The sequence below is a fragment of the Diutina rugosa genome, assembly GCF_008704595.1.
Source record: "Diutina rugosa strain CBS 613 chromosome Unknown scaffold4_size502443, whole genome shotgun sequence".
Lineage (NCBI taxonomy): Eukaryota > Fungi > Ascomycota > Pichiomycetes > Serinales > Debaryomycetaceae > Diutina > Diutina rugosa.
This window is the reverse complement of record NW_022995100.1, coordinates 174,261-190,139: the sequence shown is the minus strand read 5'-3', so window position 1 is coordinate 190,139 and position 15,879 is coordinate 174,261. Positions and strand designations below refer to the sequence as shown.

Genomic DNA, 15,879 nt, shown 5'->3' with positions numbered 1-15,879 from the left:
AGCGGAGTAGTCAGCGGAGCAGCCAGCGGAGTAGTCAGCGGAGCAGCCAGCGGCAGCGAGTCTCCATTGGACACAGCGTTAGCCAGATCATCAGTCACCANGTCAGCGGAGTAGTCAGCGGAGTAGTCAGCGGAGTAGTCAGCGGAGTAGTCAGCGGAGTAGTCAGCGGAGCAGCCAGCGGCAGCGAGTCTCCATTGGACACAGCGTTAGCCAGATCATCAGTCACCACAGACTCAGAGGCCAGGTTCTCAGAGACAGCGGCGTTAGCCAGGTCGTCACCGGGAACAGCAGGCTCGGAAGTGGTCAAAAACTCAGGGACAAAAGTGTTGTCGGTGGTTTTGTCAGTGGTCTTCGAAGTAGGCTTGGTGGTGACGGGAGCTTCAGTAGAAGTGGTCGGCACCAGCGTCGCTTGTGTGTCTTGTTTCGAGAACGACTGGTCCTGGGCACCATTGGCCGCATCGTCAGGGATGGTGGTTTCGGCGGTGCCAGTCGTCGGCACCGAAGTCAGCGAAGTTTGGTCAAATTGCTGAGTAGTGGGCACAGAAACCGGCGTGGTCGACTCCGTAGTAGGCTCAGTGGTGGGCTCAGCCGACAGCGTGCTGGAGGGCTGAGTAGTGGGAACAGCCACAGAAGTCAGCTCAGTAGTAGCCTCAGTAGTAGCCTCAGTAGTGGGCTGAACCGTGGAGGAAGACGGGGACCCAGTGTACTCGTTGGCACCGTTGGCGGCATCGATAGGACCATCCTCTACCTTGGTCGTCGACTCGACATTACCGACGGACGGACTCAGAGGCGACGGCACCTCCTCAATCGAAGTCGGCTGCGTAGTAGGCTGCGTCGTCGGTTGAGTAGTGGCTTCCGTAGTGGGCTGAGTAGTCGTCTCAGTCGTGGGCTGAGTGGTAGCCCCAGTGGTGGGCTCAGTAGTGGGCTCAGTCGTTACCTTAGTAGTGGGTTGAGTCGTAGGCTCAGTAGTGGGCTGAGTAGTGGCCTCAGTAGTGGGCTGAGTAGTCGGCTCAGTAGTAGGCTGCGTCGTCGGCTGCGTTGTCGGCTGCGTGGTAGGCTGCGTCGTCGGCTGCGTTGTCGGCTGCGTGGTAGGCTGAGTCGTAGGCTGCATGGTAGGCTGAGTCGTAGGCTGAGTAGTAGCCTCAGTGGTCGGCTCGGTAGTCGGCTGAGTGGTGGGCGTAGTGGTAGCAGCACCAGTGTCAACGGCAGCGTTGGCAGCGTCGCCGAGCCCTGGACCGCCAACTTCCTCGATGTCAGTGGTGGTTAAAGGCTTGCCATCAGCACCCACGGGGACGTCAGACTCAGTCGAATGCTTAGGGAACACGCCAGAAGTGATGGCGGCGCCAACAAACGTCGAGTCCGTGGTTTGAGTGTCGGTGTTGCCAGCCTGAGGCAAACCCGCATCTAAAACGTGTCCTTGACCAATCTTATTCGTCAGCGATGGAGCAGGCGATGCTTCCGCGGGAGTAGACGATTCAGGAGCGACAGTGGGCGACGGCACCTCAGAGATTTGCGTGGTTGTGGGCGCCGGCGACGGCAGCGGCAGTGGCGCTTGCGACGGCGTGGTCGAGGGAGCAGCCGAAGGCGGTTGTGACAGCGGCGCTTGCGACGGCGTGGTCGAGGGAGCAGCCGAAGGCGGTTGTAACAGCGGCGCTTGCGATGGCGTGGTCGAGGGAGCAGCCGAAGGCGGTTGTGACAGCGGCGCTTGCGACGGCGGCGTCAGCGATTGAGTGGTGGCTTCAGTAGAGGCTTCAGTAGAGGCTTCGGTAGTAGGCGTGGTCGATGCCGGCGCCGGCGACGCAGCGGCGTTAGCCTCGTCCTGAGGGTTGGCGGCTTGCGCGTTGCCATTATTGTCCTGAGAATTGTCGGATTTGCCGAAAGCCTTGCCGTTGTTGCCGTTACCGTTACCGTTGTTGCCATTGCCCTTGCCGTTGTTGTCGTTGCCATTATTGCCCTTAGAATTATCACCTTGAGTGTCGGCGACGGTGGTTTGGGGAGCGGCAGACGTCAGGGGAGCGGTAGACGACTCGGTGGGCAGGGTGAAGTCGGGAACGATCGACTCGACGTTGAATGCCGCCGGTGTCAGGTTGCCCAAGTTGCCCAACGGCGCGAGGGGGTTGAGGGGATCCCAACGCTTCCACAAATCCGTCCAAGACTCGAGCCAGCCGTGAGCAGGGCCCTCGGGGGCGGCGGCGGCGGCGGCGTGGACCGCGGTTACGATCAGAAGCGCCAACCACCGGTTATTTGCTAGCTTCATTCAAAAAAGAAGGACTAAAGGTGGGGACCCAGTAAAACAGGGGGGAAACAAACGAATGGACGGTTGCCAGCGACGAAACTAATAACCAAAAGGAAAAAACGGAGGGTATAAACCGGGAGCGGGATACGAAAACGGGTTCGAGCTCTTTTACCGTGGAACAGGGGGGGTCGGTTGGTATATGGGTGGGTAGATGGGTATCAAGTACGCCGTATGGGAGTGGGGGGAAGTTGTTTTGGGGGACAAACGGTTGTTTTTGGCGAGCGGGCGGGTGGTCGAACTGAGGGTGTTTTTTTCCTGTGGGTGTTGGCTATGTTTTAAGCATGCGTTTCACAGGGGAATGGGGCAGGGCGATGATGGGCGGGTTCGCACGCCAGAGGTGCGTCTCGAGCCATGCGGGGCGGAGCCGTACGTAGACGAGTAAACCAGGGAGGGAAAAAGACGAAGGACAGTGAAATTCGGGGCGGCAAACGATAAGGGCTTTTGCCGCAAGTCAGCCAGGGTCCAGCGAGCCCTCTCGGCGAATGCCACCACCATTTAACAGCCTAAATTGCCAGAGAACTGTCAATTTTCGACGCGTCCATTGCCGTCGTGTATAATAGAATTGTCAGTACTGTCTGCATATAGACCCACCCGATCCTTTGGGAGGTACTCCCTAGCACACACACCGCGCGCAGCGGGTTGGCGCTCTATTGTTAGGTCGACCCGAGGCCCCCCTCTACGCCCTACCCCCCGATTAGCCGTCTCCAGTGCCAAATAAGCTTTTGGCGCCACTGTCGAGCATTGTGTTGATTACAGTGTATTCGGCATTCCGCCCCACGACGCGTCGGGCAGCGTCCCTCACGACGCCACCGCCGGCGTTGGCCAAAACAGGTGGCGTTGCTTTCCGTCGACGAGGCGCCCGGCAAAGTAGCATGAGACTGGTTACTACAACTGTGACTGTTCCTCCTAGTTTCTGTAGCCTCGTGTTTGCGCTGTCGAAAAAAAAAAAAGTAGGGGGTGATGTGTAAGTCTCACAACCACGAATCACGGCGCGTCAAAAAAGAAACCATGGACCATTGATCCCAAGTGGGGGACGACACGCTAAAATTAGACGGGAAATAGTATAGAGAGGAGGCCTTTCGTAAACTGCTATTGTTACCCGTCACCGTCAGGGTCTACAACAAAGCGTATGTTTGGTTCTAGCATCAACGCAAAAGCGTGATGTGGGTGCAGCATCTTTAGACGAGGTGTTGTTATTAGCTACTTGGGAGTTTGGCTGGATCCGCTGCGATTTTTCCGCAATCAGCGACGGCGATGCGCGCTTCGCTCATGGACCATCACTACATCGGGCGCCGCCGGCGATTGCGGCGGTTGGAGGACGACGACGGGCCCTTGGACGACGACGGCCAGCAGGAGGTAATCCTGGAGATCGAGCAGCAGGCCCACGACGACGCCCGCACCTACCAGCTTGTGGTGTGGGTGGTGACGGCATTGTCGTTGACGTTGGCGTTGATGACGGCGCCGGGAGGCGCCAAGGTGGTAGCGCTCGGCGCGCTTCTTGTCGCCACTGCAACCACAGTGGCCTGGCCGCCAGTGTGGGTGCCGGGGGCAGCTGCTGTCGCTGCCGCTGGCTATGGGCTCTACGTGAACATGCCGATGCCGCTTGCGCCGGCAGTGGTGACGTTGCTCATGGCCGCCACCGCCACCTACACGCGCCGCCTGGCCCGCACCAATATTGGCACCCTTGACCGCCACCGTTACCACTACAAACAGAGTTAGGCAGACGAGATCGCCACAATAGGCTAGAGCCGCCTTGATTTGCCCGTGGTACCGTTGAATATACATAATGGGTCCTGCGTCGGGGCGCCCTTAGTGCGACGCGAGTCGCCATTTGTGGCCGGCGCCCTTTTTTTTTCCTGCGTGCGCATGGCGCCTACGTCCATGGTCGGCACATCGAGGCCCCATCACGACGATATAAACAAAAACTGATCTGACATAATGGTTGGTCAGTCTGAACAAGGTTTCGGCAATGATGGTGACGTGGTCTTTAGCAGGGGGACGTCTTTGGTTTTATATACAGGAATAGTAGAATTTTTACAAACTTTCACCACCACAGCAGCACCCCGACGTCATCCTACGGAACGGCACTTGTCGACGCGATGTGTGAGGTATATGTCAATACCCTAAAGGTAAGGGCGCAGATGTAGCGCAGGAGCGTGCTATAGTGTTGCTGGATGGGGTGCCTTATTGAAGTTGCAGTTGGCCCCTCAACCATCGCGTCAACACAGATGGACGTGCCAGGGGCTGGAAAATCATTCCAAGCGCGTATGGGGGGCAGCATCCCAACAGTTTCGACAAGTAGGGACCAGCCATGCTGTTGCTGCTAGCAGGGGCACCCCCTTGTTGGGGTTCATTCGTATGGGTCGCCGACTCTTGCATGAGAGGGTCCTAAAATCGAAAAGTCTAGACCTCATGGGAGAAAGATGGTGAGCTTGATCTCGCATTACCTGGGAAAGTTTGGGTGGAGGCTACACCACTTAGTAATAACAACCACGATCACCTGATCATAAAGCAATAAACTATGGTAGTCTAGATTCTATGGTCAATAGCTAAATTTAGCCTGGCTCTATGAGCAACATTCCACAGCAGTTGGTGCAAAATTATAGTTTTTTTCGATGAGATGGTTAATGACCACTATTTTTTGGCACTAACACTCCTAAAATAAATTTTGAATTCCACTCGATACGAGGAATGCTTAGGGAATGTTTAGACATTGTTGCCCCCCCCTTGATTAAAGGGATGGTCGATGCGAGTATTGAATCATTTTAGCCCTGTTGGTAAGCCGCCTGATATCACTCTCTCACTCCCTCATCGCTATCTGGTTTAGGACTTAATTAAGCACTCACATGCGGCACCTTCATAATTATTATACATCAACTCTTCGCTATATCTATGCTATTCCTTGTTGTCATTGTCCTTGTTTTTCTCCTCCTCCTCCTTCTCCTTCTCCTCGTCTTCTTTCTTCTTTTCCCCGTACTTGTCTCCCCACACATCGCAGTACTTCCACAGCGCGTCCATGCCACACTTCAAGACGTCGCCGCCCTTGCCGAAGTTGGCCAATTGACTCACTAACCCTTGGAGAGAAAGTCGCAGCACCGTTTTATCGGCAATGGAGTACGTCACCTCCATCAAGTCTGCCGCCGGGTGGTACCGACTGAAACCGTTGGGGATGAGCACCAGCAGCTGGCCGCACTTGGCATCGTCGTCATAGAAGCCGGCAACGTCGAGTTTCCAGTCGGCGAAACCCAGCACCGCTCGAAGATAGAACTCCCCTTCGGGCTTGCGATCTATCACCACAATATTGGGACGGTACATGTGGGGGGAACACCCACAGTCCTTTAAGTGAGCGCGAGCAATACCAAGCCACCCTGACGCTTCCGGGTAGCCAAGACTAGCGAAACTTAAAAGCTCAGTACCTCCACGCAATGCCCCGACCCGTTTAGGCCCAGAGTCTTTTTCTTTAATTAATTGACAGGTGGTGGCATCCTTAGTGAGCTCACGAGACCCTAAGGGGCACTCAAGCACTTCAAACCGGTCCCACCGGTACACGAAGTATACCAGCGAGTTGTGGCCGTCGATAAACGGCGTCCAGTTCTTTTCGTTCTCTTTCGGGCGCTCGCCGTCGATGGAAAGCCGCGACGTACGCGTGAACTGGCCCGTCTTCGTCTTGCCGTTATCAATATCACCTTTGCCCTCCTGAGTTTGCCACGGCCACGCCACATACATCAGCCGGTGATGTTTATAGATGCCCTTGGCCTTGTCCGTCTTTTCCACCGAGAAGTCCTCGGTGTGCATGTTGAACACCAACATCGGCTCCTGGTAGCCTTCCTCGTTGTTCACCATCAAAATCCGCGGGTCCTCGGGTCCGTAGTAGCGCTTGTTCTGCCGGTTTACGTCGTGGTAAAAGGGGATGGGGACAATCTGGGGGTACGATTGAGTGTGCCAGTTGCCGTAGCCATCGGGGACTGCCAACGTCGCCTCCACCGGCTTCCAATTAGGGTCATACAAGTGGACCAACGTTAACGAAAACAACGGCGTCTGCTTATTGCCGGAGGGGGTATAGATGAGTCGCAGGATCATCATGTGCACCCGGTAGTCCTCAAGCCAAACCAGCAGGCCTGCGAAGCGGTACCAGTGCTTGGAGATGGTGCCTTCTCGGAGCTGGTCGTCGAGGTTGTGGTCCTTATTGATGAGGGTGGAAATCTCCTGGAAATAGGTCGACTTCAGCCGCTGCCACGCCACCAAGATCAGCTCGATCAGCTCGTCAACGTCTGTGGGCGGGCTGACGCGGATGTCGACGTTTTCCACCTCACACTCGTCGTCGCCGTACATGTGGATGGTGTCGTCGGATAGCTCGGGAATTGAGAAGTGGATGTTGGCGAGCTTATGGCCGAGGTCGTGCTCGATGGCCGGCCCGGAGTAGCTCTGGGGCATCACCACCGCCTCGAGGGTCGACGACATGTCGACCACCTTCGCCTTCTGGAGCACCACGAGCATGAGCACCATGAGCACCACGCCTACCGCGAGAGCGAGGTACCTCGACGGCGGTCGCACGGTTAGCATCATCTGATCGGATAAACTTTTTGTTTTTTTTTTTGACGGGGGCGTCTTTTTGGTATCCGAGTTGGTTATATACGATCGCCGAAAATTTGTGTGAGAGGCGCCATGACGACGTGAGATAAAGTGTAAGCCTTGCTTCCCCAACAGCGACTTGCAGTTGACTGCGTATCGCAGTGGTGCTATTGGTTGGGGCACACGCCGGGCGTTTCCTTGGCACGATGCCGGTGGCATTTACGTGGTGCTATTAGTCGTTAATATGAGGCCCTCCTTGAGCTTCTAAGGCTACTGGGTGGCCATTGCTCGCGCACCGCCTTCATCGGTTTTGAGTCCTGGGTTTTACATAGTGGCGGTAAATTCTCGATGCAGTCCCCACAATGGAATTGCTGCTGAAGGCGCGTCTGCAGCCATTGAGGTAGAGGCATCCTCGGCAAATCAGCCATTGCATCTTTGTTAAAAGGGGCAGTATCTTGGTGGCGTCGGCCTATCATCGCGCTCAATTTGCCTAACCTCGTGGGCGGCGAGGCTGTGCTAGGGGCATATAGACAATAGAAATGTCCAAGACAATTCCTTTTGACACATGTCGCATCGATCGTGTGCAGGCACACGAGATTGCCTTCCTCCGTGTCAAATGGAGAAAAAAGGATCTCGGGTGAGCCGTCGATCCTCGTTTGCAAGGTAAAACTATCACCCACTTCAATTTAGGACGTACCATTCGATTTGCGAGTATTTTTATCGAGGGCCCCCGCCCGAGAGATGTCGGGGAAAATACCTGCATGCCCCCGAAACTTACCAAGGCTTAACCGGCCACTTGCGGACGGAAGCCCATGTCGCACAGACCCCGTGATGAAATTTACTCCCACCGTAACATTTGCGATGTGTCCACGGGGTTCGGCGAGATTGTAACTCCCGATGAACGATTGTAGAGAACTCGTTTGGTAGATTTGTGGCAGATCGCCGTTGGGGAGGGTTGGATGGGGGAAGACAGGGTGATGACTGTCTGAGGGGTTGTACGAAGCGGGGGGTCATTCATTAGGGGCTCGTAGCCGTGCCGCGTTAGAGAAGTGTCTGGTGGCTTGGTTTATCTCTTTTTTGCAGTTCGTATTGATGTCTTCATAATTGAGGGTTGTCTATGTCTCTCGTGATAATTGTAAAAAATGTTGATATTCGGACATAAAAGCACCGGCCGCGTTCGACTCCCCACCGTTTCGCAAATAGGCATCGAGTTCGAGTCTTGACTATCTCTAACCCTAATTATACATAAGTCGGTTGTTTGACGAATGAGGAGATTCAGAAAACAATACCCAACCTTAATTCTCTAAATTGGGGCTTACATTCTACGATAAAGCTCACACTCACTCTAATTTCATCTACCATATCGCATCCAGCCGAGTCTAAGCCTATCACTTGAACTACGACAAAAAAACGCTCGAGATATGAAAAGCCACACTAATTCTAAAGTTGACTGTGGATGAAAACATGTGGCTGTCAGCGGTAGATTGTGAAAAACGTCTAGAGATACACCATCGACAGATTGTGGAGGCTTCGTTCCTGGCCACGCGGCCGCACTGTACAGTTCACATGACTGGCAAATAAAGTAGGAGTTCCTAGTTGAGTTATCGGTGTCAGCTTGGTGAGGGGTTTGACAATGGAAGCCACCGGGAAGCCATAGAATGTGATTCTTGGTTTGACAAGTCTTATTCGCCAAACTGAACTCCATGGTTGTACACAAAACGAAGACATTTTGATGCGGCTCCATCGGGAACTGTTACCGACACAGAAATTGATCGGCCCAGTGTCAAATGAGCCCAGATATAGTAAAGGGGAAGAAATAATACCTCGATTGCTTTTCTGTCACTTCTGACCCCTCAACCAATTCTATTTCGCAAGCTTGATACTGATATTGTATCGTCTTTTCATATCTTTCTAGACACGTGTGTATCTTAATTGTCATCAATTGATAGTGATGAATTCACCATCACAACCCGTAATTAAATTTTCAGAGTGTATCTGGCTATTTTTACGGCTTATGTTAATAAACAGCAACGTTGTCGGGGCAACGCTCGGTTAGCCTAATCGGGTTGCCCTCACCCTTAAAACTCGTGGTAGCAAATTACGACGGATCTCGAAATAGGGGAACACTGCCGCCATTGAAGACGGAGACAAACACACCCTGATGATAACGAATTGTGGCAGTGTGGTCTTTATCGATTTGGATACTACTGAGATCAACTGATTTCGGTTTTATCGGAACCAATTGTGGTTGTCACTGTAATCAACCTTATTTACCAACAAACCTGTTAAAGATGGAGGTTAGCGGCCCGCACGATGTCGGTTAACTCGCGGGTATCGAGGCTAAACACGGAAATGTCGGCACCACCGTTCGGAGGTTACGGGTGTTGCCACCCATAATGACTAACACCACTGAGTAATGGCACAAACGTGCCAGAAAAACAAAGGCCATGCGCTGCTAGAGCAATCGGAGTCATGGTGAAAAATCGCACAAGCTGTCAAAATGTACGGACGGACATACACGTGCGCTTTTTTGACGAGACTCATCATTCATTTTCTTGGTGAGTCAGGCTGGCGAAACTAAGCAGCCCACAATTAATCGTTTCTTCTTTATGGGTGTGAGAGTGTCCATCGTTTCACTTGGAGGGGGTATAGTCCGATTGGCTCTCCACCCTATCCTTTACTCGGCTCGAAAGCAATAATGGGCAAAGTAAAAAAAAAAAAAGGGTGGCGCGGCAAGTGAAAAATTTGCAGCCGAATATCGGACCATGAGTAATCCGACAAGCATGAGAGCGAGAAGCGACACTCTGTGTGGGTAGATTAATGACTCAAACCAACGCAGTGGCAGACCCGTGCAAATGGGAAGGAGCGTGACCTTTAAATACCACTGAGTATATAGAGGACGTGAAGGGGGGATGGTGGCGAATTACTGGGTGCAACCCACCGCCGATCCTCACCTCTGTGAGGCTGGTGAGTCAATTTGCAAAATCCCAGTAACACGAGGGTCTAGCCCTCTCGACTATGTAGGCGATGACACAATTATATTTTTACTCTGCAGTTACACCGTGTGCAGTACCAACGTGGGGAAAGCGCCCCGAATCTCGGACCCCACATCATGTGGCACGGGCTTACATTCAGGCTCGTTCTCCGTTCCCCACACATAGTGTGAAATTCTCTATACTCACATTTGGAATTTGGGGAGGAACGGATGTCGTTCCGATCCTGTAAATATCGCAGCGATCACCCCCTCAGGAAACCATCTCGTTACCGAGGGGTTACCGGTGGCGACGGTGATGCCAGTGCTGCTGACGAGCCCGCGGATGAGATACCCGTTTCCGAGGGCTACCCGTCCCGCCCCTAATCTTTACTTGGGGATTTACACGTTACCGGTGCCGCTATCGGCGTAAACTCTCGGCCACCACCACAGCGTCGTTCCCCACACTGTGTTTATCGGACGTGCCGCGTCGGACGCGCTTTCTCGCTATCAACGTGTTTACGATAAGTCTAATCAGAACCAGATACAAAGCACAGATAGCGGCCGATAGTCTAAATCAATCTACTGTGGCTGTCGACCACAGTGGGGTTATCGCTGTAGAAACCACACCCCGATCACTCGGGAATGGTAGATACGAGTTCCTAGAATTAAGGTTGGGTTTGGGAAGCCAGGGAAGCATCGCTCGCCCTCACGGCGTGAAAATTGGAGAAAAAAAAATTTCACCCGGCGCTCACGGTGCCAATTGCGACCAGCAGAAGCGCTACATGAGGGCCAGCGGGGGTCCCCCACAGTAGTAGATGTAGGGTAACTGCCAACACATTGAGGCTATGGCGGGAAGAGAAAGTTTTGTTGTGGTTATCGGAAAGGGTTTACGACGATAACTATCTCATGATCGTCACACTTGCCGGTTGGGTGTGTGTTGCTGGGTGTGGCTTCATCCGAGTGAGGGGTGTTCATGCAAGCGAAGAAATTTGCCAATCTTTAATTCCCATTACCGCATTCGGCCGAACCCCCGCTTCCTCGCAAACATACCTCGCACCAACGAGGGTTGCTAACCTCCACCCAGCAAATGTATGCTGGGGCCTTGGCGACGGGTGCTAGAACCACAGAACCGGACGGTCACTAAACCGGTATCAGTAATTGATTGGTATCCGTTATCGGGGGCTATCGCAGACCCAGTGGGAGCGATAGGCGTAGGCGATAACGAACGACCCTGGGTGCAGCATTAATTCCGTCCGCTTAAATTAGCTGTGCGACGTCCCGATACCGAGGGGATACGTATCGAGTCATAGGAAAAAATTTTCATTGAGGGGATTGAGTCACCACTTCTCCGGACTGACGGCTAGCCCACCAAAAGGAGTGGCGGCCAGTCCGTGACCCCCCACACTGACAAGTAGCCGTGGTGAGTCACTTTGCCGCTTACACAGTTTTCACGATGACACATTTGACACCCACAGTTTTTTAGTGTGATCTACGCCACTGTGGTGGACACCTCTACTACCCTTACGTGTGCCATGGGTGTGTCGTCGTAGGCCACGAGGCCATCGCACGTGCCTCGACCTCGATCCGAGAAACCGGTGTGGTTAGCCACGTTGTGAGCGAGCTCCAGCGAAAAAAAAAAATTTGCACTTCGCACTGTGGCCTTTTTACTAAATCACTGACCCCTAAGGCGATACCACGTGACCGCAGCCATCCAAGAATAGTAAGTTTTTTTGGGCGCTTACGAATAATATCGAAGCTGATGGAATCGATCTCTGACAAATCGCCACCAAAACATTCTGTAGCTATTATTAGGGGTTGACGATGCCGTATATTTCACCTGTTTCACCTATTTTCATTCACATAAACCGTGGTTGTTAGCCAACACCAACATGTCGATTGAGTCACGATATGGGTATATCTCACGTGGGGGGCGTGGTGGGTGTCTGAGCAGCTTTGCTTTTCGGGGCTCGTCCCGGTTCCACAGGTGCATATTGCGTGCAAGTCGTGGCACCGGCAGAAAAAAAATATTTTTAGGACCGCTCGGGAGGGGCACATGGCCCACATATATAAGGATGAGGTTTCCACTGCCGAGATCAACAACATCGAAGAACATTTGCATTATTGACTTGTAACAAAGTTCAATACCCATCCCCGATACATTACAAAGCATCCGAAGCATCCCCCCTCCTCAAACACATACCCAAAGCAGACTACACACAACCCCCCATTGCCCACATGTCTGACGCTTTTAACAACTACTGTCTCACTTGCGACCAGCTCTGCGGCCTGACACTGGTCTACTGCCTGGAAGAGTGCAAGGAACACGACCAGCTCCACGCGCACAACGAGATGGTGCTGCCACTTTTAACTCCGCTGTACTCGATGAGCCAGACGCTGGAGCCGCTGCCCCTTATGGGGTACTCGTTGGCTCCAGTGGCCGAGCCCGTCGACGACTTTGATCTTTACACCGTTCTGCTTGATCTGTTCAACACCACCCCGACGTCGGTTGACCTGGGGGCGCTGGCAGTTCTGGATAACTACCGGAAGTGGCTCCACGCTTTGTACTAAGCTACAGGAAAAAGGAGCCCGACTCTCTTTAGTTATGACGACATGAACTCATATTGCATTTTTCATAGATAAGCATCACAAATCACTCATTCGAATTTTAAGTGTAGCCTTTCGATTTTGTTTCTACTACTACTACTACTACTACTACTAGAGTGCGGCTGCGGGGTTTGTACTGTGGCATGTGCGAAGCTTAGCTAATAAATTGTGTAATGGTTCAACAATTGTCTGCATTTTTTTGTTTTATATAGGAGAAATATACATGCACCATCATTGACATTGCACCCGTAGCTTTTTGACAATAGCGACACTAACCTCTCAAATGTGTATTACTTTGTAGGGGAGTGCTAATCAGCGAGGGAGTTAGGTGCTGAAGGGGGCAGTGAGGGTGAGGTGACACTGCCCATTGCATGCTCGGTTGCGAAAAAATTAGGGTTTATTCCTGGTCTAGAATGTGGAGTTTGAGGTATGGTAACGGGATTAAGCATTTCAGGGATCAGGGATAAGCGTGCTTCGTAATCGCATGACATTTTGTCTATGAGGTATACTTACGTTTTTTTTGGTTTTTTTTTGGAAAGAGCGTAGGGCCTGGGCAGACGCAAGGTAGCGGGCGCGCAATCCGCAGCAGCTCGTTACCCCACATTATTCACTCGTCGGGATCACCTACTCCGCTTTCCGTTCCCTTTTCGTCAACAACCCCAAAAATACCGCTCGGCATCGATGCCAATGTAAGAGTCATGCCTTTTTCGTTTGGCCATATGAATCCGATTCCCTTATCTACTCCCCTCTCCCCCTCCTAATCTATAATGGGCTAATGTTGGGCTCGTAGCGTTTCTCAGCCTCCTTTGCCCCCTACCTATATTAGGAGGCTTATTAGCCCACACCTACCTCGCTTAACAGTTGCGCTGGCAACGTAACCATGAAGCACCAGGCACATTTCTGAGCTGAGACCTTCACATTTCTGGGCTGAGCTCTTCACATGGTATGGAGTACACAGTGCCGCTTACGGTAACTAGTAGCTGACCAGAGACTACGGTGAAAGGAGGTGACTGAGGTAAGAGAGCATCAATGACCTTAATTTGCGAGAAACTCGATCCGAAGGCAAAAGCAATCAGAACAATAAGGACAATAGCGATAAATCACTCACCCGCCTGCTCTCACTTTAAGGTTACCCTTTTCAAACCCCCTGAATAATAGGGCATTGTTCTGTCCACTATGCTGTCACCACCAGAAAACTTCGAAGCCGTTGGTGCGCGCGGAACCGGGTAGCGCGATGGGAAAAAACTTTTGAGGTCGAGCGCGAGAGTCACCTCCATCGAGACCTAGACGACAAGCAATGTTGGGTGCGTTCAAGAGCTCGATGAGCCTTCTGGGGGGTTACCTTTGGAAGAAGGCGCCGCGGTTGTCGCTGCCGCAAAAGTACCGGTTGAGACAGCGAATGAAGACCGTCGACTCCAACATCGAGGCGATCTATCAGGGGATGATCGCCCTCCAAGGCAAGCAGGCCGGCGAGCCCACGGGGTTGTCTAAAGTCGATTTCCTCAAGTTTGACTTGCCCAAGGAGCACGAGTTGGCCCCCAGAGACAAATACACTACTTTTGACAAGAAGGTGAAAAACTACCGCAAAGACCTTCACTTGGTGCCCAAGTGGACCAAGAAGACGTTCCGGGTGTTCCCCAAGTACTTCTGAGAGCACCACCGGCCATGTACATAGCAATTTAGCACGAATATCTTACGTTACTTCCACTTCCGTCATCGCCATCGCCGCTGGCAGCTACGAAAAACCCCCTGTGCTAACAGGAAATCTGTGGTGGTGGCTACCCCCACTTAGCAATAATTGTCAATAGGCAACAGTCGGTGAGGCTTTCCGAGACACCACCGCAGCTGTACCACGTTGGTAGCATTCGACCGAAGCGGGGGAGGGCACGCGGCGACATCAATTTCACTTCCATGCAACGAAGGTGACCTGTCGATGTTAGTCGCGTCGCGACGATGGAACGTGGGGCCAGGCTACATTTGAGTTGAATTGAGTTTTAGACATCCTCGACGAACCACATGGTGCTCCCGCTTACGGTAATCACGAGATCGTAATCAGCGTTCTTACATGAAAGCAACCATAGCTAATGTCCGTTTAGCCCCATTTAGGATGGCAACCGTTTTGCTTTCGGCGGGTAAAAACACTCGCTTGACGCGATCGTCGCTTGCCACATGAACACGAGAAATTGAACAAAATTTTTTTTCTCTAACGAAAGCATGATTATCAATTAATTTCAGGGCGGAATGGCCACCTGAATTAGAGGAATTGCCATCTTGAAATTACAGGTGTCACCAGTGTTTGTGTTATGTGTACAAATGGGCTGATTGGAGGCAGTGAAGCTCCAATTCTCACAGTAGAAACCTTAAACATGGTCTCGACTTTTTGGCTCGGGACTGACGCTTTTTTTGTGCCCTGCCGCGTTTGTGATTGAACCCTGACGATCGTTGGGAGAATCGCAATGACGTCGTCTATATAGCAGGAAAATCGATTGCTAACGGGACAAACACGTGAGAAGTGTGTGTGTTGCCTTGCTACAGTGGCTTTTTTTGTCATCTTCTGCTGGAATAAGCAGAGCGGTTCAACATTTATACCGACCTACTTGGTCGTGGTGATTATGCTATTCAGTATGCGTTGGCATTTGCCTGGTAGAGAAAATTGTTGCTGATGCCACCACCGAGATTCGAACCGTAGACGAGAATTTTTACTAAATAAGCGCCAAGTCACCTGACTTGGCGAAACGCCACACTCACGAACACAGTGGTGACCAGCTGTCATTGATGCAGTTGTGATATAAACGAGCCGTCCCCTCGCACTATCGCATGGAGTTTAATTACCTGGAGAATTAGCTGTTACCAAGGTAACCCCAGCAACACGCCTCTGTTTGCCATGTGAGGGGGGCATCGAACTTTACCGCCGGGTGTTGCAGACTATCCGTGACAATGCTCTGACGCTTTTTGACGGTCCAATAAACGCTCGAGCTGACGTCAAATCATGGCCCGGATCCTTTTTATGTCGTTCCGTGTCGTGTCCAGCTGCGATATCGCCGAGTGTCAAAAGCTTCGATCCGTGGGGTCAAGGTTCCGGAGTCATGAGATCAGAGTCGCAATTGAATAAATTGGATGAAAATTACAGGGCATCAAACATGAATTAGTTGGGAAGTTGTCGGAGCAAGCGGGCCGTTGTGAAGTTTAAGGTACTAACAGCTGAAGCAGGGGGGCAACCAGTTATAGCGTTTACATCAACGTTCAAAAAACGTTTAAAAAAATTGATTTCAGGGTCCTTTTCGATTCAGGTTTTGCTCCTCATCCCTTAATGACGGATAAGTGGGGGAGCGACATTTCTGATTAATTCGCCGAAAAATGTCGCCACCAAAAATGCTTGCGAATCATTGGAGGCTTGTGATTGCTGCTTCGCAACAGGAGGTTAATCCCCCCC

General features: G+C 52.2%; 5 protein-coding genes across 5 annotated transcripts; 3 read left to right on the top strand and 2 right to left on the bottom strand. All coding sequences in view use genetic code 12, as the record gives it.

Annotated features, from left to right (window-relative positions):
• Nucleotides 1-94: 94 nt before the first annotated feature.
• DIURU_001594 (uncharacterized protein) lies at nt 95-2,257 on the bottom strand (the record flags this gene model as incomplete). Its single annotated transcript, XM_034154154.1, has 1 exon — nt 95-2,257. The coding sequence occupies one exon, from the start codon at nt 2,255-2,257 to the stop codon at nt 95-97; it is 2,163 nt and encodes a 720-aa protein (XP_034013552.1).
• A 1,293-nt stretch (nt 2,258-3,550) lies between these two features.
• On the top strand, nt 3,551-4,015 carry DIURU_001593 (uncharacterized protein; the record flags this gene model as incomplete). Its single annotated transcript, XM_034154153.1, has 1 exon — nt 3,551-4,015. The coding sequence occupies one exon, from the start codon at nt 3,551-3,553 to the stop codon at nt 4,013-4,015; it is 465 nt and encodes a 154-aa protein (XP_034013551.1).
• Nucleotides 4,016-5,191: 1,176 nt separating this feature from the next.
• On the bottom strand, nt 5,192-6,862 carry DIURU_001592 (uncharacterized protein; the record flags this gene model as incomplete). The annotated part of the gene is made up of 1 exon (XM_034154152.1): nt 5,192-6,862. The coding sequence occupies one exon, from the start codon at nt 6,860-6,862 to the stop codon at nt 5,192-5,194; it is 1,671 nt and encodes a 556-aa protein (XP_034013550.1).
• Nucleotides 6,863-12,077: 5,215 nt separating this feature from the next.
• On the top strand, nt 12,078-12,410 carry DIURU_001591 (uncharacterized protein; the record flags this gene model as incomplete). Its single annotated transcript, XM_034154151.1, has 1 exon — nt 12,078-12,410. The coding sequence occupies one exon, from the start codon at nt 12,078-12,080 to the stop codon at nt 12,408-12,410; it is 333 nt and encodes a 110-aa protein (XP_034013549.1).
• Nucleotides 12,411-13,743: 1,333 nt separating this feature from the next.
• DIURU_001590 (mitochondrial 54S ribosomal protein mL60) lies at nt 13,744-14,097 on the top strand (the record flags this gene model as incomplete). Its single annotated transcript, XM_034154150.1, has 1 exon — nt 13,744-14,097. One exon carries the CDS (start codon nt 13,744-13,746, stop codon nt 14,095-14,097), a length of 354 nt encoding a protein of 117 aa, XP_034013548.1.
• Between the last annotated feature and the right edge of the window lie 1,782 nt (nt 14,098-15,879).